Source organism: Crinia signifera, chromosome 5 (assembly GCF_055691185.1).
Source record: "Crinia signifera chromosome 5, ASM5569118v1, whole genome shotgun sequence".
In the NCBI taxonomy this organism is placed as follows: domain Eukaryota; kingdom Metazoa; phylum Chordata; class Amphibia; order Anura; family Myobatrachidae; genus Crinia; species Crinia signifera.
The window spans coordinates 34,795,859-34,821,639 of NC_139221.1; the positions used below are offsets into that span (position 1 = coordinate 34,795,859).

Sequence of the window (25,781 nt, forward strand, 5' to 3'; positions counted from 1 at the left end):
ATGTAATATGCGTTACAGTGTGTGGTATAATGTGTACCGACCATTACGGTGTATGGCATAATGGTCATTATGGTGTGTGGCATAATGTGTCAGGGAAATCACGGTATGCGGCATAATGTGACCATGCCCCTATTCCCTTGTAGCCACACCCCTAGTTTCATGTGAACACACCAGGCTATGCCCATTTCTGGTGCGGTCTATCAGTACCACTAACAAAGAATCTCTACTTGCACCACTGGCTACGCCCAACCGCACACACACACACTGGAAAAATCATTCACTGGTGATAGGCTTGTGAATGGATTCACAGCTAGTTGCCGATCCAGCTAATTTTAGCAAGTCATGCTATGCAATTCACAGTCTTGCACAGGGTAGGATTTTACTCTGTCTGGGTGGTGTATACCTGATTGCAGGGCTCTGCCATGTAGCAGAACAGCGATCAGGGCTGAATAACCTCCATAGAGCGGAGATACTCTGTACAATAGGAGATTTTTTTTTATGTATTATGTAAAGACGCTCAAACATCTGTATCTAAAGAAATTTATATGGCTGAATATAATATACTCTAGAGGTGCGGTCCTTTTGTGCGAGTCTGGACATTTTGTTAAAGCAGTAATCATTTGCGAGGCAAATATCTGGTTGGTTTCCCCTTGTAGAAAATTGCTGATTTAAGTAATTGGGCAGACTGGTGGCTCTTGCATTTAAAAATATTTTATTTTTCATTTACGGCTTAGTTTTTTTTTTTTTTTTTACCGTCGTTTAACTGACATTTAATATTTGGAGGAAATGACAGCAATATTAAATAATAATATCGGTGTGGTGTTGAGTCTCTGAAAGGAAATGCAGATTATCGCCTATCCGGTATATATTATGAATTCCACCCTACATGTAAAACACTTGTGGTTTTCTTGACAGGCAATTTTTTTTTTCTCCCACCCCCCCAAAATAATTTCCATGTTAAATGAATTAATGAAGTGGGATTACCTGTAAGTCAAAACAGTACCCAAGCCCGGACAATCCCTGCAAGTGTCAGTTTCCAGGAATGCGGAATGATCTCATAGTTATGAAATTATTTCATTCCTCCTGATAGTTCTCAACTTGCCAAGCGAGTGAATTTTAAGAACTCGGAGAGAGCAGATTGTAAGATAAATATGAATAATCCATTCTGTTGGAGAACGGGACTTCCCCCAAGGCTTTGCTTCATATCTGACTCACACTTGGGGATAAAATAAGACAGGACAAGTTCTTATGCACCACGTTATGTTACTGGAAACCAAGCCACCTTGCTTCTCTCCGACTGGTTCGTATTTCTTATTAGTTAAGCAGCGAGAAGCAGACTCTGCCACCGAATACTTTGTTTAACCTTTTACAAAATGTTTTCTTAGTACGGTAACGTAGTTCAACTCAATGAAAATAGTTTGAAGCGATCGCATCTCTGTTACATTCAGATCAATTAACTCTCATGTTTACATTGCGGTAATTAAAATGAGTGTATGGAATTTCAAGGGATGAATTGGTACACGAAGTTTACAGTAAATGGTTTATTCAGCTTATTTAACACTTCAAGGTTATGAAGAAAGAAGTTTAGTTACAGCACATTTGGCAGTGGCTGAATTTCTCATTAACATGAAACTTGGGAGAACTTGCTTGGCTTTGGCATCCTCTAAATGTATTTCAGGCGGAGGCAGTTATATAGAGGAAAATATCGCACACGCGACTAGATACTGTACCTACAATTACCCTGAATTATTGGCATCTGCGGGACTTGTGGCCTAGCCAGTTGTCCTATTTCAATTAAACATATTAAAAATCAAGCAAAATTAAACATTTAAGGGTTTTTTATACATACCACATTCGCGGGACGTTTCAGTTGCCCATTTCATGCCTTCCATAACACTGCCAACACCTAATGTTTAGTCATTGGCACACTATAAAAAATGACAATGAAAGATATTTTAGTACTCCTAGGTAAGGGAGGCTCCGGCGGTGGGGAGCTGCCACACAGTTCAAAATTCAAATAGGGGAGCCACACCCACTGCCATCAACTGCCGTTCAAATTTGAGTGGAGAAAGTGGTGCTCTAAAGCTGGACACTCCCCCTTTGGACACACGGAAAGTGGAAGACAATTATTATGTATAGGAGAAATACTTCCCTTTTTTTCATACATATGTACATTTCTCTGTCTTCAAATTTAGATGTCTCTTCTCCTGGAGTTATTCTTGTTTTCTCAAGTTATTCGGACTTGTGGGTGAAGGAGAAATAATGCAACGTGTATTACAGGCTTAATTAATAATTAATGAAACAGTGAGTTGATATGGGCGTACCCAACTCACAGGAAATATTGCTACGCCCTTACTATTGTACCATACTAGTGTATCGCAGCAGCGATACACTAGCATGGTAACGCAGCAGAAGGTTCCTGCTATAAGTAGACCCCTCCGGCATGCATGTGACCCAGTGCGGCCTCCAAGGACACAGCATTGGATCACTTACGATGCCATCATCCTACTGAGTCCAAGAGGCCAATGGCTGCGGACTGTTAATCTCTTGACGTCTGCAGCCATACTGCAATGGGCGATGCAGGACCCCGCTGCTCATATGCAATGCGGGCCCGGCAAATGCATTGATTATTTGCTACCATTGTGACGCTTGCCTCTAGACCAGCTGCTCATTAGTGCTCTGACCCTTCATGTTCCCTTGTTATGTAAATGCTACAATAAGGCCCTCTACTACAGAAGTTGAACCCATGATACCTAAATCCTTAAAGATGTAAATTTCGATTTATAAGCTCATTCCACCTTTAAGTTTATAATAATTTTCCATACATTTTTCCCTTCTGTATTTTGGATAAATAACATTTATATCAGGTTATCTGTAGTAGTAAGAGTTGACCTACCACATTGTTTATATGCTGTATGTGCTATAGGGTTTTCTGTGTGTAGTTTGTCTTTTTTCCTCGTAATCAGGGCCGGTGTAAGGCTTCTCAGCAAACCAGGCAAAACTTTAATCCACTTCCCCCCTTCCCCCCACCCCAACCACTCTGCAGCCAATACCCGCTTTCCAGCCGCTCAAGTGAAAGTGTGGAGATGGCATCTCAGAAGTTCCACCGCCGCTACCTGTATTAGACAGCTTTAAATTTGTGATCGGCAGACTCAGTGTCCCCAGAAATCCTGGTGCCCTAGGCAGCTGCCTAGTAGTAGAACTGGCCCTGCCCATAATGCAGTGTGTTTTTGTTTTAAAGAAGGTTTGTAGAACTTTAATAAGGCAAAATAAAACCCTGTATGCACACTTCCTTGGATAAAGCTGTCCGGTATGTGGAATGGTCTTCAGTTAGTGCGATTTGCACCTGTACTGTTATGAATTACACGTCACGTACTGCCTCTCTTGTTGGTACATAATGCTAGCGGAGCCTAGACATTCACCTAAGGTGATAATGGATGCACCTAAAACAGTTTTCATTTTACCAATGAGTTCCCATCAATGAGATTCCGTCAGTGACATCGAGGACAACCTGTGAATCTCCCTGCTGTGGATCCTCTACTCTAGGGCTTAAAGTGATCCTGAAGTGAGCATGCCCCAGGTTCTGGATATGATAACTGCCGTGCCCTGGGTGATGACAATCCCACACAATGAGCCTATACATACAGCAATTGCAAACCTATATACCGCAAAACTAACTTGTTTGTGAAAATGATTTACGTTTAAGAACCCTTTAATTCTCTGTTAATGTATGGAAACTGGCGGCTATAATGTACAATGTTTCATACCGGTGCATTATCAATGTTATACGTTTCTGCGTGACACCCAGCCTCCAAGCGCCCTCACCTCTATTATTCTTTAGGTGATTCTGTCCATCAATCTCGGTCATTCCCTCTATTGACACATTTATCCAATTAGTCACTTAAGATATTAAACAGCTGTACACGGGAATCTTAGCTGTACAAGGGAATCTGATCCATATGTCGGATACAATCAGAATTCCTGAAAGTAAAACATTTCTATGTGCTGTAGACTCGGAGGAGAAAGCCTGCCAATAATGAGGACACGCTCCGGTATAAGGACCAATGCTATCATGGCAAAATAAATAAACCTGAGGACCAGAAATGGCGAGGCCGCAAGTATTGACTAGAATATCTTCAATTATTTTCCTTATCAGTATAGTATTCTCCATATCAGACATATGAGATTGATCTCTCCAGTGGTGGTAATAACATTATGTCAGTGTTTAGGCGCCCCTTTAACCTTGGCGCCCTAGGCGACCGACCCTGCGTACAGCTAAATATGATCACCGGTACTCTGCTGATCCTGGGACTTCTGCACCCAATTATTTCTGCTTACTGCCCAGAGTAAGAGTATTAGCAAATGGAAGAGGAAAGCAACAGGATAGACATGAAAGTACAGAGCCAGCAGACAAGCAGAGCCTAAAGGTCATTACTGGTGGGGATTAATCCAATAAGTTTGATGTTTCGTACATTGTAGCTGAGGCAAAATCCTTAACTCTGTAGTTGCTTTTGTAAGTTGTAACGCTCGGTCATTGTTTCTAGTGTATACTCTTATTACACTTACAGAAAACATTTTCTGCGATCTGGGCTATCGATATTGACTATATAAGTTAGTGCAGGGGTAGCCAACTCCAGTCCTTGAGAGCTTCCACCAGTTCACATTTTCCAGCTCACCTCGCAGGTGCACTCATTACTTACTAACACATTTTAATGATCCACAGGTGGAACTAATTCCTTCACTTGTGATTCCGTGAGGAGACGAGGAAAACATTAACTGTTAGTAGCTCTCGAGGACTGGAGTTGGCCACCCCTGAGTTAGTGCAATTTGCACCGTGCTTTGCCGCACCCGATCATGATTCGATCCCAATGCGTGGCCCAGCAGCATCAGACTCGACAGTCCAAATAGACTGTGCAGCACAGTCTACTTCTACTATCCTGGAAAGAGGGCCATACTGCTCAATGCAACATGGCACCCGCTGCTCCCCTCCACCCCGCGCCATCCCTCTCTGCCAGCTGAAGCCCGAGCCCATCTCTTCCCACCGTATATGTACACACCATTAGATGCATATTGCACCATTACTGCTCTTATACTGTAATTATTCTACTTTCAAATGAGGCCTCTTGTCGTCGTTCCCCCCCCCCCCCCCCCTGTATGTAGAAGGTTTTTTACAGACTATTACACCATGCTGTTGTTATTATTAGGGCTAATGCTGAATACTAGATGTATACAGGGACGGCTCTGCCCTTAGGCAGCTGCCTAGGGCACCAGGATTTGGGGGGGGGGGGAACCACCGAGTCTGCCTATCACAAGATGAAGGATGTCTATGAGGAAGCACTTAATACAGGTGGCAGCTATATAATTTTTAAGATGCCACCTCCAACCTTTCATTTTAGGTGCTGGAAAGTAAGGGTTGGGAACCGTGGTTTGAAGTTCTAACTAGGGTGCGAACCCTTACATCGGCCCTGAATGCATCTTTAGAAGAAAACATAATGAGGTCTTCATCTATAGCAAGCAGACATTGCTGTATAGTGTGACCCTGCACAATGGCATAGCAATAGCCCCTGCAGATCCTGCAGTGGTTTGGTGCTGCTGGGTAAGCATAGGGCGTCTGGGGTTTTACGGGGGCTATAGCAGTCCCAGCAATCCTCTTGCTACTTGTAAATGTCTTTCACAAAATGGCTACCCAGTCACAGTAGCAGCCTCCTCCAGCATCCTTAATTGCGTCTGCTCTGAGCTGGCGGCCATTTTGTGAGGATATTTATAATGATAGCAGGAAGAGCAGATTTGCAAGTCCTGGTGTCAGACCCCACAAAGTTCTCTGGGGGGGTGTGGGGGGGGGGATATGGGGCAGCTTTTGTTACACCACTGACACTACATGCTTGCTCACAAATACTGCAGTGTCCCCTGGGTTTTCTGACTCAGAGTAGTAGTAGGTAGGGAGTTATCTGAGTGTCAGCTACTACAGAAATATGAAGACCAGTCAGGTATTAGATGGATTGTCAGCTTCATAGAACTAGCTGGAGATGATGTGCCCCCCCCCCCCCCCCCCCCCGACTTAGGGATGTCATGTCCCAATTCCAATCAAACGTTTGGGGGTGACCTAGATAACAAATGTCACTTTTTTTTAAGAATAACGATATTATATTACGAGAATCACGTCAACTATGTCACATTTTGCATGTATACAGTATTATTTATTCTCATTTTGTGATACTTCATCACTATATCTCCGCAATGCATTGTTCTGCTGGGCTCTCTGTATTGTCTTTTAGTGGTTGTGAAGCCAGCTATAGCATTAATCTTTGTAACGTATGAGGATTGCTACTGTGCCAACAGCTTTACAATAACGTGTAGAAAATGCGAACTGACAGGCGTACTCCTTAGTGACACGAAGTCAGCGAGCGCTTTGTTTGTACAGGTCTGGTGCTCTGCAATGTCAGATCTACACAAGAGCTGGATGTATTACTCTCCTCTACTGCAAACTCCATCCATCACTGGCCTGCAGACAGCTTCCAATGCCAGTATGTGTGCAGGTTCTCCTGATACATTCCACTGATGTGTGACTGTCATCTGCATAAGGGATAATCGGTAACTGTAAATGGACAAAAGTGACTTTTCAAATAGGTTTAAATCGAAAGACTTTTGCCTATCTTCCTAATCTCCTATATATTTGGCTACATCTGTCACTCAAAGTGGGTGTCTGTGTCTATAACGCTCTGTTCCTGGACTTTCCTCTTAATGTGTGATTGCCTTCATCTGTGCTGAACACCTTTCTGAGAAATTAACCTGTTTAAAACAGGTGATGGCAATCATACATTAAGGGGAAGTCTAGAAACAGAGCATTGTGTCCCTCCTGGAGAGGGTCATGTTGGGAGGTATGTGACAGAGAACCAGCCCAGTGAGCCCACAGACAGTGCCAGACACCCACTGCCTTCCCATGTTGCCCAGCACTGCTATTCCACAGCCACCAGGTGAGCGCCCCCTCCCGCGATTTGCGGCAAACCCCCCCCCCCCCTCCCCACGCGCCCCCCCCTCCCGCGATTCACGGCAAAAACACCCGCTCCCCCGCGACCCCCCCTACCGCGATTCGCAGCAAAAACACCCCCGCGACCCCCCCTCCCGCGATTCGCTGCAAAAAGAACCCCCCCACAACCCCTCCCGCAATTCGCGGCATAACCACCACCCCGCGACCCCCCCCTCCCGCGAATCGCGGCAAACCCTCCCCCGTGACACACCCCCCCCCCCCGATTCGCGGAAAAAACAACCCCCCCCGCGACCTCCCTCCCGCGATTCGCGGCAAAAAGAACCCCCCCGCGACCCCCCCTTGCACGATTGGCGGCACCCCCCCTGCGACCCCCCTCCCGCGATTCGCGGCACACACCCCTCCCCCCCCCCCCCCCGCAATTCGCAGCAGCCCCAGGATTAAATGGCACATGCAAAACACTGCCATGGCTATGGTCGACAATGAAAAAGGTTGACATGAGTTTTTGAAGATTTATTTTAAATTTTTTAAATTTTTTCATATTCATTGTCATGTGTCGACATGGACACCAATGAAGTGGCACACTTTTGTCAACATTTACATGTGTTGACCTTTCTGTGTTGATTTTTTTCTTGTGGCGATTCGCGTCACACCCCCCGCAACCCCCCCTCCGGCGATTCGCGGCACCCCCCCGCGACCCCCCCCCCTCCCGCAATTCGCGGCAACCCCCCACCGGAACCCCCATGAACCTCGCTCTCCCGCGATTCGCGGCACCCACCCCCCGCAACCCCCCCCTCCCGCAAATCGCGGCACCCCCCGCGATTCGCGGCAGCCCCAGGATTCAATGGCACATGCAAAACACTGGCACGGCTATGGTCGACAATGAAAAAGGTTGACATGAGTTTTTGAAGATTTATTTCATTTTTTGAATGTTTTCATATTCATTGTCATGTGTCAACATGGACACCAATGAAGTGGCACACTTATGTCAACATTTACATGTGTTGACCTTTCTGTGTTGATTTTTTCTTGTGGCGATTTGCGTCACACCCCCCCGCAACCCCCCCTCCCGCGATTCGCGGCACCCCCCGTGACCCCCCACCTCCCGCAATTCGCGGCAACCCCCCACCGGAACCCCTGTGAACCCCGACCCCCCCGCGATTCGCGGCAGCTCCAGAATTAAATTGCACATGGAAAACACTGACATGGCTATGGTCGACAATGAAAAAGGTTGACATGAGTTTTTGAAGTTTTTTTTTTTCATTTTTTGAATGTTTTCATATTCATTCTCATGTGTCGACATGGACACCAATGAAGTGCCACACTTATGTCAACATTTACATGTGTTGACCTTTCTGTGTTGATTTTTTCTTGTGGCGATTCGCGTCACACCCCCCCCACCCCCACTCCCGCGATTCACGGCACACACACACACCCCCGCGATTCTTGGCACCCCACCCCGTGACCCCCCCTCCCGTGATTCATGGCACACCCCCCGCGACCCCCCCTACCATGATTCGCCGCAACCCCCGCCCCCGTAACCCCCTTCCCGCGATTTGTGGCAACCCACCCCGCGACCCCCCCTCCCGCGATTCTCTGCAATCCCTCCCCTCCCGCGATTCGCAGCATCCACCCCCCCACAACCCCCCCTCCTGCAATTCGCGGCACCCCCCGCGACCCCCCCTCCTGCAATTCGCGGCACCCTCTGCGACCCCCCCTCCCGCGATTCGCGGACACCTAAGTTGCAATACAGGCATCTTTCATACAATTCTAACCATATTTCTCATATACAAACGTTCACAAATTAAGGGGGCGCAGCCCCTTACGACGGTGTGAAGAGCGCCCGTAGGGCGCGATGAATCACCTAGTAAATACTGTAAGTAATGCACACAGCTCTATAGATTTTTCATACATCTATTTACTACATTTTTACGATGCTCTTAAAACCATTGTCACACACTGGATTCTGTGCCCCTGATGCCAGATCCAGTGGCAGCCCCCAAAACCCTTCCACTTACCTTCTTTCTGCCCAGCAGCTGCTGGGCCAGTGTCCTGCAGTGCAGTGCCCGCTCCTCCGGTTTATGAGCATTGCCTTCTAGGGCTGAGATCACCCATGTGCCCAGTCTTGGTTCATAGTCCTGCTCATGGCCTCCACATAAAAATAGGGAAATTATCATGACAACGGACGCCAGCTGGACACATGTTTGGCCATAAATCAGAAGTATTAAAATGTATGCATTTCATTTTATACATTTATAACATTTTTGCAATTTTATGTATTTAGGGAGGCACTGGGGCTTATAGTGTATGTGATCTAAATGCTTACATGGCCTCCTCCACATCTCATAATAGGACATTTTCAGCTCCAGGCCCATTAGGCCCTTAATCTGATTCTGGTCCTGGTCACATGTGGGGCTGGGCCAATCAGCAGCCAGGGCGTCCATCCTAGCTGAACTAGACAGTACTTCAATAGGTGCCTGTATCTGTTTTCTTCCTTGTGGACAAGTCTCCAGTGTGTTCCAGCTCACTGCAATTCCCAAGTCTCCAGTGTGTTCCAGCTCAATGCGATTTCCAAGCTTCCAGTGTGTTCCAGCTCACTGCTATTTCCAAGTCCCCAGTGCGTTCCAGCACACTGCTATTTCTAAGTCTCCAGTGTGTTCCAGCACACTGCTATTCTCCAGTGTGTTCCAGATCACTGCTATTTTCAAGTCTCCAGTGTGTTCCAGCTCACTGCTATTTCTAAGTCCCCAGTGCGTTCCAGCACACTGCTATTTCTAAGTCTCCAGTGTGTTCCAGCACACTGCTATTCTCCAGTGTGTTCCAGTTCACTGCTATTTCCAAGTCCCTAATGTGTTTCAGCTCACTGCTATTTCCAAGTCTCCAGTATGTTCCAGCTCACTGCTATTTCCAAGTCTCCAGTGTGTTCCAGCTCACTGCTATTTCCAAGTCTCCAGTGTGTTCCAGCTCACTGCTATTTCCAAGTCCCTAATGTGTTCCAGCTCACTGCTATTTCCAAGTCTCCAGTGTGTTCCAGCTCACTGCTATTTCCAAGTCCCTAATGTGTTCCAGCTCACTGCTATTTCCAAGTCCCTAATGTGTTCCAGCTCACTGTGATTTCCAAGTCTCCAGTATGTTCCAGCTCACTGCGATTTCCAAGTCTCCAGTGTGTTCCAGCTTACTGCTATTTCCAAGTCTCCAGTGTGTTCCAGCTCACTGCTATTTCCAAGTCTCCATTGTGTTCCAGCTCACTGCTTTTTCAAGTTGCCTGTGTATACCAGCAGGTACCGGATGACGCTCAGACAGTTGTGGGGATAGTATACTGTTCTGATGTAAACCTTGTTATTCTAGCAAGTTATTAAAATTAAGTATTTTACGAAAACTATATGCTGATATGATACAAACGAGTGCAGACATCCCGTACAATAGTAGTTTGACCCATTTACAGTATGTACGGCAACCATTAATTACCTTCATCTTTCCTTGAAAAAAAAAAAATCACAAATATGGTGGTGTATTGAAATAAATGGGCGGTAGTGTATACTGTTACCTCAATTACCATTTACTAATGAATTCATCTTTATTTCTAGAATTGGAGGCAATTTGTACAACTCCATTTTTTACTTTTCTCACAGCCTATGAACCCAAATCTCTGCAATAACACAAAGCTAAGCTTCACATGGGCTGTATAGCTGTGCACCGTGGTAAAGGCTAGCCCTGCTTCAGTTCTCTGCCTGGATCCAAAGCTTTCACTTACTGCCATGAACCTTTCATTACTGAACAGTGGAGTAAACCTTGAAATATCATGTAGTAATAATAATGATAAGATTACAGCAGTTCAGTTCATAAACCACCCACTGCTGTTGGTCTGTCATGTGTTTGCTTATGTCTGTTCTCAAGCTGAAGACAAGGACATTATCAGAGGCGTCTGCTGATTAACCGTATAACAACTGCAGCCTCTGTTAATGCTGTTCAATTATGTCTTCTGTACCCCTTTCACACACAAGGGGAAAATTATTGAGCCTGGTGAAGTGATAATATGGCTGGTACTTTATCTCCCACCAATCAGCTCAAAACTGTCAAATTAAACGACAGGAGCTGATTGGCTGGTGCGTTATCACCAGTCACTTTGGGCCAGATGCATTAAGCTTCAAAAGTGATAAAATGGAGAGTGAGACAGCCAATCAGCTCCTACCTGCCATGTCACAGACTGTGTTTGAAAAATGTCAGGCAGGAGCTGATTGGTTGGTTGTTTATCATTATCCATTTTATCACTTTTGAAGCTTAGTGCATCTGGCCCAAAGGCTATTCACCAGGCTTAATAAATCTGCCCATAGCCTTTGGACCTAGGTTTTAGCTGGCATTCTGCTGTGTGTAAATAGGCCCACTCCAGGCTGGGTATACTGGGACCAATGTTCCCTCTAATTTTACGAAGGCTGTGTGCGGCAAAAGATTTTGGCCGTGCAACTTTGGAAGGAAATTTACATTTTTGTGCGTCACTTATATATAACTGGAAAATGACGTTCAGCATTTGTGTTAACTTTACTTCAAAATGACATTAAACATTTAAACATTCAAAACACAGCACACAATGTAGTTAATGGGTGGAACACACATAAATCCCTTGCATCGCATAGAAGTGTATAGCAAAGTAAATGGCATATCAAGCTATAAAATCGCATGCAATTTTTGCACGCAGTGCGATCGGATGCAATGCGATTGCATTGCACCCGCTGGGCAGAGCGCAGTGAATAAATTACATACTGTAGGAAAATCACATCGCATGCGATCGCATCGCATGCAAAAAACGCATGCGATGCGATTTTCCTACGGTGCCGTACGTATGCAAATTGGGCGCCGTGCTACTACAAAAGTACTGAGATATCATCTTCAAGTGCCCACTTTAAATAAGAAGAACAGGGTTAGTCACCCATGTGGGAAATGTGGTAAGTATTAAAACCCTGCCTTCATCCTGTGTTCTGGGTCCAAGCCAGATGAAAGCCAGGGGCTTAGGTTTAAAAGGGGTGTTGGGGACATATCCACTTGACTGTTGGCTTATCATTGGAGGAAATCCTCAAGCTTTAATGCCCGTAACTGTTCAGTTTTAAACTAGTTTTCTCATATGGTAAATCCAGGACTAGCATGCCGTAACCCCTAGGTTCCTGCCTGCAGCCGCCGCAATAGAGGGCAAGAAGCTCTACTATGTATGAATGTATGTTCACACTGTCTGAGGGGGCAAGCAGAAATCCGTGCAGCCTATGGTAAGGTTGTGACTAGTTCCCCTTCGCCGTAAGGACCTGGGGAGTAGAGGGGGCAGGGAGAGGAGGAGCAAGGTCGGATCAAAGGACCCAAATGGTGGCACATTCCACTTTGCCTGCCACCTACAGTAGTTACTAAAGGCAACCGGTGGCGGGATCAATAGTGAAGCCCTCGGTGCCCGAAGCATGACGAGCGAAGAGTGCCCGCGAGGATCCATTTGGCTTCCTTGTTCCGGCCTTGATCCTCCTCTCCCCCTCTCCTCCCCAGGTCCTTATGGCAAAAGGGAACTAGCCGCTACCCCTATTGTGAACCTCGCTATATACAAAGCAGCTTCTCTTTATTATATTCGTGTCTGGGTCATAGGGTCAACCGAATTAAGGTCCACAGTCATTCGGATTATCACTACTTGGAGACAGGTCATGATTTGACATGAAAAAGGTCAACGTGAGTTATCAGGGGGGGGGGGTTTGTTGTCTATATCAACTTACGTATTTTTAGGTTGACCTAAGGTATGTCGACATTTTATATGTGTCGACCTATGGCTTGTCGGCATATTTATTGTCGACCTGCCGCCCTCCCATTATTTTCTAGGATGCACTAGAGATAGTTGGTTTCTATGGGCAACATCACCTCTTTTTTATTTTTAGAAGCTATAGTAATTTAACCCCCTTATTTTTGTACAGTACTTCTTGAGATCGCACTCACTATACGCTGGCACTCTTTTCAGTTCGAGAGTAGAGATGAGGCACCAAACATCGTATCACAGACGCCATTTTGTGCTTCGTCTATGGCCGCCTCTGTATGTAAAGCCATATTGCACACCCGACTGACAGCTTCTTGACCAATTGGCAGTGACGAATCTAAATATTCAGACATAGTTTTCATTTTTTTGCAGCTCCAATGACAACATAAAAGAAAAATGGTTGAAAAATATAATGTATTGTGTGTCACCAAAGAGGTTAAAATATTTTTCCCCCTCAGGAAGCTAAATCTTAAATCTTAACATAAGAATGCTAATGAATCCTTAATGACAGAAAGCAGTGTATTTTTGACCCTAAACCTTTAATGAATGTTGTATCTCCATGCAGCTGCTGCACATCTGTATTGAAGGCTGGGGAAACTGGCGCTGGTCTGAGCCTTTCAATGTGGACAACGCTGGAACATTTATCCGAAATATTAATTACAAGGGCCGGACTGCGACTCTGATCATCAAAGTGCAACAGCTGAATGGGGTGCAAAAACAAGTAAGTCATGCACGGGCTATGTCATGTGCAGTGGCGGCTGCTACCTGTGAGTAGGAGGGGGGGGGGGGTGGCCACTGGTCATGCTGCCGGGTCCTTGCTGGTCCTCGCAGCTGGGTCTGTGCAAGTCCCTGCCACTTGATGTCTGCTGGTCCCCACCACCGGGTCTTTCCTGGTTACCCCTGCCAGGATCCCGGCGCCTGAAAAATACAGTTGCATTTTTTTGCAAGCCCCGCCATTTTGATGGGCACACTCGCTGTTTCTTCCTCGCTGAAAAGAACCAGCAAAAGTGGAAATGGCAAGTTAAGGGGAGGGCGTTGAATACTCTTACGGCAAGCTAACTGCTCGGCATTGAATACACCCCATAGCCGTAATGAGGGAATGATATGTTATCTATAACTTAATTTATAATATACATGATGTTACATTAAATTACACTGACTCTTTTAAAGTTTTTCTATGTACCACAGATATAATTAAAGTATTTATTTCAATGACCATACTCAGGGCCGGCGCTACCCACTCAGCAGCTCCTGCAATGCAGGGAGGCGCCATGCTGAAAAGGCGCTGTCTCCCTCCCTGCTCTGCTAAAGCTGCCTCAGCCCTCACTGTCACTGCCTCCTGCACGCCGCCCGCAGTGCCTGTCTGAGAGCGGGCGGCAGTATGGAGAGGCTGAGCAGCTCCCTGCACTGCGCACACTGTCCTCCTCCTGCGACCTGCCCCCTCTTCCTCGCGGACACTTGCGCTGAGGGATATAGCGCTGTCTGTGAATGCCTGGATGACATGTCATGTCCAGATCCACCCCATACCCATTGCTCCCTGCGCCTGTCAGCTGTCAGTCAAATGACGAACAGGCAGCAGCGCCGCCTCCCCTTCCTTCCCTCTTCTCAGTGTGCTGTGCCAGTGCCATTGCCAGTCCTCAACACTCCGCCCCCTCTATCTCCTCCCCTCTTCTTCATCTCCCCCTTCTCTCCCCTCCTTTCCCCCTCACTCACGAGTGCTGCACATACTTTTTGTACTGCTTTCGGATCGCATCGCACACACATTGCATGCATGCCATGCCATGCGATCTAGCCCATAACGTATACGATTCTCGCAGTGTGCATGGGCACCTTTAGTGCCTGCAACATTTTGCGGACACAGCACTGAGATTGTCTATGCATACTTGTACATGCACCCGAGATCCTCCATAGGATCGCATGTTGCATACACTCCCACAATCAGGCTGCAGCTTGTTGCAATGGCAATGTGAAAGGGCAAAAAATGTATGGTTTGCAGGAGGGCGCCGGACACCCTAGCACCGGCCCTGACCATACTGTACAGTATGTGATTATATGCTGTCATTTATTGTGTACTACTGTATGGTTAGCGGTAGTTTGATAGACCTCATCCACACAAATTTTGGTTCACTTCGCAATATGTCCGCCGCAAGTGTGGAGACATCTGGTACAAGTGTACAAATGTATACATGTATACACATTGTTAGAAGTTGACTTTTAAAAGCATGTTTGTCAGATGTATATTGTGTACATATTTGCCTCACATGTGACATTTTAAAACAAGCAAACTCTGATGTAGATTTTTATACTGCTATATAATAGAGATATATAATAGAGAAGTTTATTTGTGGTTCTATGTTGTAAGCAAATATTTCAGTTATAGTTTGTTTGTTTGTTTGTTTGTTTGTTTGTTTCTTGCTTATCTAAAGCAATTTTAGATCTAAATTATCCGGTTGTCTCATGTTCTTAATTGAGGCAAACAATATGCTCTGTACCAATATCCTTGGTAAAGCAGGTATAGAAATGAATGACATTATGAAAGCAAATGTATTAATGACATCACTGGTTTCAACTTCATTGTCGGGAATATTAATGCAGCCTCAGATTTGGCTCATTCTAATACCGTATGTTGGGGAACTACTGTACCTGTGTCACAAAATTGTTGCATTGATCCCTTAACACATAATCTAGTTACTTTAATAGGTAAATATAAAACTGTTGTACTTACAGGTGACTATATGTGGAAGGCAGATCCTTTGCAGCTATCTATCAGAAGGCATTGACCTGAAGGTGGTTCAACACTATACGGGACAGGATGGCCTGGCTGTTGTACGCGAACATGTTGACTGCCTGTCAGCCAAACAGAAGTTGCCATCTTATGTCCTGGAAAACAATGAGCTTACAGAGGTGTGTGTCAGGGCGAAAGGAGAGGAGGACTGGTCCCAAGATGTCTGCCTGGCTTGCGATGCCGATGAGCACAGCTTCATCATTCAGGTACGAGAAGAACCCTGAATAAAGTTTTACCTCGCATTTTAAATCTTAATATATTTTTTTTTTTTTTAAACGTTGGCAGGAGAGTACAACCATAATAATCCTGGAGGGATGGAAAAGAACAATTAGTACTTTTGGGGGAATTTTCTTCAAAAGTGCACCTGTCGCCAATTATCATTAAAGTTCGTCCAAGGTGTCTATTGAAAGTTCTAAACAATTTTTGTTGTTTGGTTTTTGTTTTGAGTCTGTGGTGGTTCATAGACCTCTTGCTCATAAATGTGAGGGCTTTGCCCTTTAATCCTGGTTATTATTAGTTGTATCATTTTTTCAGGTCTGTGTATACTGGAAAAATTTATAAAATTGTTATGGCCCTTTTTAAATTGGCATGTTACAGAAACCACCCTTAGGTGCATACAACAATTTTTGTTGACCATTTTCGTTCATTTTGGCCGCCCTTCTGAACGACATTGGTCAAAATATCTTTCAGTGTGTATGCGAGGAACAGTGATGATTCGCATACCCGCCAATTGTTCATCAAAAAAGCCTATAGAGTGTAGCTAGATGTTCGTCTTTCATCAACATCTTTCGTCCAGGACACTGTGTTCAAGGGAAATTGGTCATCAATGTGTTTCAGTGTACACACTGAAAGATATTTTGACCAATATCGTTCAGAAGTGCCAAAATGAACGAAATTGGTCAACATAATTGTACAGTGTGTATGCACCTATGCACACACTAAAAACTGATTTTGCTTATTTAAAGGAAAAAAATTGCTTTGATAAATAGGCCCCAAGATATTGTATGTGGAACAAAGGATAATTCTGACACAACATACAGGCAACAAGCTTAACAGGGCTACAAAGACATTGGTCAAACGCTGCTGTTGGAGGATGAGGTAAATCATAGGAGTATCCCATTGAACGCCTTCTTGCGCCCCCCCCCCTCAGCTGGTGGGGATATGAATAGCTCAATTTTTGGGTTATTAAAAGACTGAGGGGGCTCATTTATCAGCAAGTGATAAAACCATGTGTGTGTATGATAAATACCTAACTTTTCAAATACATGACAGTTAGGAACTGAAACATGACAGTAGGGAGAGCTTATTAGCTGTAGCACAGTTTATGACCGGGATAGCCAACTCCAGTCCTCGAGAGCTACCAACAGGAAATGTTTTCCAGGTCTCCTCACAGAATCACAAGTGAAATAATTAGCTCCACCTGTGGATCATTTATAATGATATAGTGTCAGTCAGTAATGAGTGCACCTGTGTCCCAGCTAGGTGATCAAGAAAACAAGAACTGTTGGTAGCTCTCGAGGACTGGAGTTGGCGACCACTGGTTTATGATATGCAATGAGTTTTATTATTAATTGATAAATGAGCCCCTGAATTTGAGGTGACAAGAGCAGTGACACGTTTCCCGTTTCAAATCATTAACAGAATGGATATATAGACAAGTACAGAAGTTGCCCGTAGCAATTAACCAGCTTCTACTGTACCTATCATTTTACAAAACGTACTTTATAAACTCTAACTGAAATATGACCGTTCGCTGTGGGTTCTCCACTTTCTTGAAGGCTCAATGAATTTCCCCCATTGTGTTTAACTTCCATCTATTAACAATTTAGCAAACTCTGTCTTGTATTTTTTTCTATAGCTGCTCCGTTCCAAACAAAAATACATTTTCCATATTTCACTTAGGAAATAAGTCATGTGTCTTTTTTTTTCTTTTAATCCCCAGCCATCTTAACGTATACAATTTCCAAGCTGAAAAACGAAATGCCATTTACCACAGCCAATAAATCCAGACAGATGCGCAGTTTACAGCTCCCCCCTCCCCCCTCAGACCTCACTGACACAACGCGCAGCGGACATTTTATCTACTAAACGGTGCAATGAGGGTGGAATTTATTTTGTCAAGCACCATTTTTTTTTTTTCGTTTTGTAGAGGCAGGAAATCCATGTATAACATATCAACAGTAAAGTGAACAGATGTAAGATATCTGCATCACATAATCAAAGAACTAGGGTTTTGCCAACTTCTAAACAAGCCAGGAACATAGGGTGTGTAAATGATAGCATTGCTGAGGCATTTTCTCACACACAAGCTGCGGACTGCTCCTCGGTAGCCTGTCTTGTAACGTGACCGCGATTCATCATCCCTACTGCAGCCCACAGCGATGTGAGGGATTCTAATGCGCAGCGGTGGCAGGCCATGCTGCTCGCGGCTTCCTGATCCCCGGCACTGAGCATTTGCAAGACACCTTTGAACTTAAATGTCAGCAAAAAACCTCACAATACATAAATAATGCATGTGCCCGCATGCAATGGATGTTGATGTAATACTAACAAGACACTGAGAAAATAAGTAGAAAATATGAGAATTCATCAAATCCCGGAGCACAATGACAGATAGCAGAGCTGGGCTGTATACTAGTTGAACGGCCAAAATCATCGATGGTTTATGGCCGATGCAGAATGGTTTTTCCATCGATGGAGGGAGAAGCAGATGGTTTCCCTCCATCGATGTCAAAGCATAAATGAATAGGGTTTTTTTGTTCTTTTTTCCCCCAAGGGGCTGGGTAATGGAGCATAGCTCCGCCCCTGACACATGTGAAGCCCCACCCCTATGCCTTGATTGGCCTACAGGCCGAATTGGTGACTTAACGACACGGGTTGAGAATTTGGTCTGAAAGTGGTATGACTAACTTATTTGTACTATTTTGTTGTTGCATACTATTTGTTGTTACAACTATTTTGGGTACTTGTGAGTTATCTGGGCGCCCGATTTCTAAATCGGGTCGGATCGGGCACATCGCATCGCATGCGACCATCGGATGCGATGCAATGACCCGATTTTTCCATAGGAATCAATGTTAAAATGGACTGAGTCCATTTTAACATGGAATTCAATGGGAAAAATGGGTCCTTTTCATACCCCTACTATCCAAGTGGGCATGGAGTTGGATATAAACCTGTGGCGAGCGTAGCGAGCCCCGCGAGGGGACACAGAATACCGTCCCCTCGCAGGGCTCGCTTCGCTCGCCACGCTTCGGGCTCGGTGGCTCGCTACGCTCGCCACAGGTTTATATCCAACTCCATGCCCACTTGGATAGTAGGGGTATGAAAAGGACCCCTTTTTCCCATTGAATTCCATGTTAAAATGGACTCAGTCCATTTTAACATTGATTCCTATGGAAAAATCGGGTCATCGCATCCGATGGTCGCATGCGATGCGATATCGCATCGCATCGCAACTGATTGTATGCCTTAACTTAAGGCATACAATCAAAAAATCGGGCGCCCAGATAACTCATAAGTACCCTATTTTGTTGTTACATCTTTTCCAAATTTTCCTTTTTAAACTAACTACTGTATAAAGAATACAGTATTCATATAGAAAGCAATGAGGTATTAGATGGCTTGGTTGTTAATGTCCGTCTCACGATTCGCAGGTGCCGTCTTCCAACAGACCCATCATTTACGTCTGGTGCACCCTTCTAACCTTGGAGCCCGGTTCCCAAGCGCAGCAGCGAATGGTGAGTAATACCAGCCCGGCAATGTGTGGCCGCTCTGCTGCTGGACGGGATGAAGGTCACCACAACCTTGGAAGCAGCGATTCACAAGATCAGGCAGCTGGAGAATAATGGCATTCTGTTCTTTTTTGTCTTCCAGATTGTGTTCAGCCCTCTCTTTATCATGCAGAGCCATCTTCCTGATCCCATCATTATTCATTTGGAAAAAAGAAGCCTTGGTTTAAATGAAACACAACTGATTCCGGGGAAAGGAGTGGAAAAGCCTCTGCAGAACATCGAGCCGGACCTGACGCATCACCTGACTTTCCAAGCAAGGTGCTTGTTGTGTCTTTGCCTGTGCTGTGGTCAGGGGTCACCAGCTGCTTCCCAGGGAGATCATATGGCCCAAGTGGATGTTCTGCAGCACCGTATATGTACAATAGCTATGATCTGGCATTCCCCCATCCATTACACCAGACATGGCCAAACTATAACCATCCAGCTGTTGTGAAACTACATGTCCCATCATGCCTTGCCACAGTTTTGCTATAAGGGAATGCTACAACTATGGCAAAGTCTAGAGCAGAGCAGGGGCCCAAGAGACTAGACCTATGTTCCTCGCACAGCTGTGGGGCCTGGCGAAGTAGAGTTCCATCTCCGTGATTGGAATACGGAGCTAAGCGCTGGGCAGCTCTGTCTGCAAGCCGAGAAAAATCTAGGAGTAACGTGGTTATAAAGCTGGGTACACATTTGAGCGATGTGTATTTGCTCTGACATCGGAATGGATGCCGTCAGCCCAGATTGTGTGTTCCCTCCTTTGTTACCATACCACAGGACGCTAGTAATATTGTCAAGTTTAACGTGCAGCACATCCTACCTTACTATAATGTATATGACCGTGGGAGCACGTATATTGGGCATACACACTGCGCAATGGAGGCGATATGTTAGACTCATTACCAATCGGAATAATGGCCCAACATTGGTCCAGTGTTTACCTTGCTTTACAGTGATTGGCCAGTAGTTATTTCCATAGACCGCTAGCAGAAAATCATAGTTATTTAGATTTTACTAGCTCTGGCTGCCCACAGTAAACCTTGCTGGCTAGGGAGGACAATCCCGAGATTGGGATCGGTGGGATCCCGGGATTTTGGCCTAACATCGGTGGGATTTGAATCCCGGGATTGAAGCTTCCTATCCCGGAATTCCGGGATTAGTACCCCATGTAAAACGCACTCTTTTTTTTAAAGCCGGGCAGCACTGAGCTCTAGTGTATGATTCAGATGCTGCCCGGCTGACTCTTCTCACCCCCATGCGGCGCCGCTGTTACGGACAGTGTGATCTGTCCTGACAGACGTGGCGACGCCCAGGCTGTGCAGCGTGACTCCTGACATTACGTCACGCTGCGCAGCCTGGCCGCAGCTATGTCTGTCAGCGCAGATCACTGTTCCGAACTTGCGAACCCAGGCGCCCGGCCACACGCCCGCTGTGCAGCCCGTCCGCAGGAGACGGACTCCTGCTCCTGCCTGTTACAACCGACGTAAATGGCTGCACTGTCACTTACAGGGGGATGGGAGGATTGTCTGGGGTTGGGGGGCTGGTTTAGTAGGCATTTATAATGACATGTGGGGCGCGGGCAGTTAAGGGGGTGGGGTTATTTTTTTTTTTTATTAGAGAGGCCAATCCCAGGAATCCCGGGATTGGCATCCCTATTGCTGGCAGAGCAAACTGAGAGTGAAACGCTGGAATTAATTGATGATGTCATTAGTTGCATGTAGCAAGATTTCACATGGAAAGCAGAATGCGGACATCCTGAAACATGCAAACCACCATACAAATGAAAAGGTTCACTCAAGCATAATAAATGTTTCATAAACCCGCCTGAGTCGCGGTTTTCTATATGTGAAAATTAGAATATTCCTCTACTTCCAGGGAAGAAGATGACCCATCGGAATGTGCTGTTCCCATCTCGACAGCTCTGATCAAACAGATATCTGTTAAAGCACAAAGTGACCTCTCTGCCGGTCATATCATTGCCGACTTCTATGGAATAGATAGCCGCGCTCAGCCGGTGTGGCCATATAATAAGAAAGATACAGACAGGTAGGTCCGCGGGGATTTATATTTGTGTGCGTTTGTGTTATTTAGCGGCCTTATAACTTACCTGTCTTTTTTGGGAATGTGTATACAAGTAAAATGTACACTATACTATAACGCCTGCAGAGCATTTGTGGAACAGCTGCAGAGCGAGAACACGCAAGATACGCTCTGCACTTGGATGTACGCTCCGCTGTGCATCCACTCCTAAGTTAAATGCAAATGTTTGCCCCTTACTGCTGCTTCTGCTTTTCCAACTTCCCTTCTCCTTTGTGTGTATCGGCCGTATATGGCCCAGCAGTGCCCTTTATCCAGGAAGCAAACACTTTTGAGAATGTTTGGGTTAGAAAACTATGTCCTTAAGGCAGTCCAGGGATTAAGGATATCCCTGGTTAATGAGAAATGGTTAAATCATATGAACTAATTAAGGTCCTGTGTTACCAGGGCAAGCGACAGGGGGGTCAAAGGGGACACTCGTACCGGGCCCCAAGCTTGTGAGGGGCTCAGGGGATGTAAGCATGGCTGCGGTAGTGCAGTCCTAGCAATAGTTTATAAAGGTGCTGCCTGCCGATCTGAGTTCCTGGAAGGAAATTTACACGGACCCCAATCCAGTCGCTCGGACACATAACACATACAGTATGCTGAGTCTGTGCAGCCAGTCGCTGGGACACATGACACAGACAGTAAGCTGAGTCTGTGCAGCCAGTCGCTGTGACACATAACACATACCGTATGCAGAGTCCGTGCAGCCAGTCATTGGGACACATAACACATATAGTATGCTGAGTCCATGCAGCCAGTCACTGGGACACATAGCACATACAGTATGCTGAGTCCGTGCAGCCAGTCGCTGGGACACATACATTATGCGGAGTCTATGAAGCCAGTCGCTGGGACACATAACACATACAGTATGCTGAGTCTGTGTAGCCAGTCGCTGGGACACATAACAGATACAGTATGCTGAGTCTGTGCAGCCAGTCGCTGGGACACATAATACATACAGTATGCTGAGTCTGTGCAGCCAGTCGCTGGGACACATGACACAGACAGTATGCTGAGTCTGTGCAGCCAGTCGCTGGGATACATAACACATACAGTATGCTGAGTCTGTGCAGCCAGTCGCTGGGACACACAACACATACAGTATGCTGAGTCCGTGCAGCCAGTCGCTGGGACACATAGCACATACAGTATGCTGAGTCTGTGCAGCCAGTCGCTGGGACACATAACACATACAGTATGCTGAGTCCATACAGCCAGTCGCTGGGACACATAGCACATACAGTATGCTGAGTCTGTGCAGCCAGTCGCTGGGACACATAGCACATACAGTATGCTGAGTCCGTGCAGCCAGTCGCTGGGACACAACACATACAGTATGCTGAGTCCGTGCAGACAGTCGCTGGGACACACAACACATACAATATGCTGAGTCCATGCAGCCAGTCGCTGGGACACATAGCACATACAGTATGCTGAGTCTGTGCAGCCAGTCATTGGGACACATAACACATACAGTATGCTGAGTCCATGCAGCCAGTTGCTGGGACACATAACAGATACAGTAAGCTGAGTCCGTGCAGCCAGTCGCTGGGACACATAACAGATACAGTATGCTGAGTCCGTGCAGCCAGTCGCTGGGATACATAACACATACAGTATGCTGAGTCCATGCAGCCAGTCGCTCGGACACATAACACATACAGTATGCTGAGTCTGTGCAGCCAGTCGCTGAGACACATGACACAGACAGTATGCTGAGTCTGTGCAGCCAGTCGCTGGGACACATAACACATACAGTATGCTGAGTCTGTGCAGCCAGTCGCTCGGACCCATAGCACATACAGTATGCTGAGTCTGTGCAGCCAGTCGCTGGGATACATAACACATACAGTATGCTGAGTCCGTGCAGCCAGTCACTGGGACACATAACACATACAGTATGCAGAGTCCATGCAGCCAGTTGCTGGGACACATAACAGATACAGTATGCTGAGTCTGTGCAGCCAGTCGCTGGGACACATAACACATACAGTATGCTGAGTCTGTGCAGCCAGTCGCTGGGACACATAACACATACAGTATGCTGAGTCCGTGCAGCCAGTCGCTCGGACACATAACACATACAGTATGCTGAGTCCGTGCAGCCAGTCGCTGGGACACATAACACATACAGTATGTTGAGTCTGTGCAGCCAGTCGCTGGGATACATAACACATACAGTATGCTGAGTCTGTGCAGCCAGTCGCTCGGACACATAACACATACAGTATGGTGAGTCTGTGCAGCCAGTCGCTGGGACACATAGCACATACAGTATGCTGAGTCTGTGCAGCCAGTCGCTGGGATACATAACACATACAGTATGCTGAGTCCGTGCAGCCAGTCGCTCGGACACATAACACATACAGTATGCTGAGTCTGTGCAGCCAGTCGCTGAGACACATGACACAGACAGTATGCTGAGTCTGTGCAGCCAGTCACTGGGACACACAACACATACAGTATGCTGAGTCAGTCAGTCACTGCGAAAACACAACACATACAGTATGCTGAGTCAGCCAGTCGCTGGGACACATAACACATACAGTATGTTGAGTCCATGCAGCCAGTCGCTGGGACACATTACACATACAGTATGCTGAGTCTGTGCAGCCAGTTGCTGGGACACATAACAGATACAGTATGCTGAGTCCGTGCAGCCAGTCGCTGGGACACATAACACATACAGTATGCTGAGTCTGTGCAGCCAGTCACTGGGACACATAGCACAGACAGTATGCTGAGTCCGTGCAGCCAGTCGCTGGGACACATAACACATACAGTATGTTGAGTCAGTCACTGCGACACACAACACATACAGTATGCTGAGTCTGTGCATCCAGTCACTGGGACACACAACACATACAGTATGCTGAGTCAGTCAGTCACTGCGACACACAACACATACAGTATGCTGAGTCAGCCAGTCACTGGGACATACAACACATACAGTATGCTGAGTCAGCCAGTCACTGGGACATACAACACATACAGTATGCTGAGTCAGCCAGTCACTGGGACATACAACACATACAGTATGCTGAGTCAGCCAGTCACTGGGACACACAACACATACAGTATGCTGAGTCTGTGCAGCCAGTCACTGGGACACATAACACATACAGTATGCTGAGTCTGTGCAGCCAGTCGCTGAGACACATGACACAGACAGTATGCTGAGTCTGTGCAGCCAGTCGCTGAGACACATAACACATACAGTATGCTAAGTCTGTGCAGCCAGTCACTGGGACACATAACACATACAGTATGCTGAGTCCGTGCAGCCAGTCGCTGGGACACATAACACATACAGTATGCTGAGTCTGTGCAGCCAGTCGCTGGGACACATAACACATACAGTATGCAGAGTCGGTGCAGCCAGTCGCTGGGACACATAACACATACAGTATGCTGAGTCTGTGCAGCCAGTCGCTGGGACACATAACACATACAGTATGCTGAGTCCGTGCAGCCAGTCACTGGGACACATAACACATACAGTATGCAGAGTCCATGCAGCCAGTTGCTGGGACACATAACAGATACAGTATGCTGAGTCTGTGCAGCCAGTCGCTGGGACACATAACACATACAGTATGCTGAGTCTGTGCAGCCAGTCGCTGGGACACATAACACATACAGTATGCTGAGTCCGTGCAACCAGTCGCTCGGACACATAACACATACAGTATGCTGAGTCCGTGCAGCCAGTCGCTGGGACACATAACACATACAGTATGTTGAGTCTGTGCAGCCAGTCGCTGGGATACATAACACATACAGTATGCTGAGTCTGTGCAGCCAGTCGCTGGGATACATAACACATACAGTATGCTGAGTCTGTGCAGCCAGTCGCTCGGACACATAACACATACAGTATGCTGAGTCTGTGCAGCCAGTCGCTGGGACACATAGCACATACAGTATGCTGAGTCTGTGCAGCCAGTCGCTGGGATACATAACACATATAGTATGCTGAGTCCGTGCAGCCAGTCGCTCGGACACATAACACATACAGTATGCTGAGTCTGTGCAGCCAGTCGCTGAGACACATGACACAGACAGTATGCTGTGTCTGTGCAGCCAGTCACTGGGACACACAACACATACAGTATGCTGAGTCAGTCAGTCACTGCGAAAACACAACACATACAGTATGCTGAGTCAGCCAGTCGCTGGGACACATAACACATACAGTATGTTGAGTCCATGCAGCCAGTCGCTGGGACACATTACACATACAGTATGCTGAGTCTCTGCAGCCAGTTGCTGGGACACATAACAGATACAGTATGCTGAGTCCGTGCAGCCAGTCGCTGGGACACATAACACATACAGTATGCTGAGTCTGTGCAGCCAGTCACTGGGACACAT

The 25,781-nt window shown here is 46.3% G+C and overlaps 1 protein-coding gene across 4 annotated transcripts in view; it reads left to right on the plus strand.

Annotated features, from left to right (window-relative positions):
- VPS13B (vacuolar protein sorting 13 homolog B) overlaps positions 1-25,781 on the plus strand; it is a 790,826-nt gene that overhangs the window by 703,398 nt on the left and 61,647 nt on the right. For all 4 annotated transcript variants that reach the window (XM_083186988.1, XM_083186990.1, XM_083186987.1 and 1 more), the window contains exons 44-48: positions 13,330-13,485; positions 15,492-15,755; positions 19,206-19,289; positions 19,426-19,601; positions 21,198-21,368. In XM_083186988.1, the coding sequence (XP_083043114.1) occupies positions 13,330-13,485; positions 15,492-15,755; positions 19,206-19,289; positions 19,426-19,601; positions 21,198-21,368 (851 nt within the window). The remainder of the gene's footprint in view (positions 1-13,329; positions 13,486-15,491; positions 15,756-19,205; positions 19,290-19,425; positions 19,602-21,197; positions 21,369-25,781) is intronic.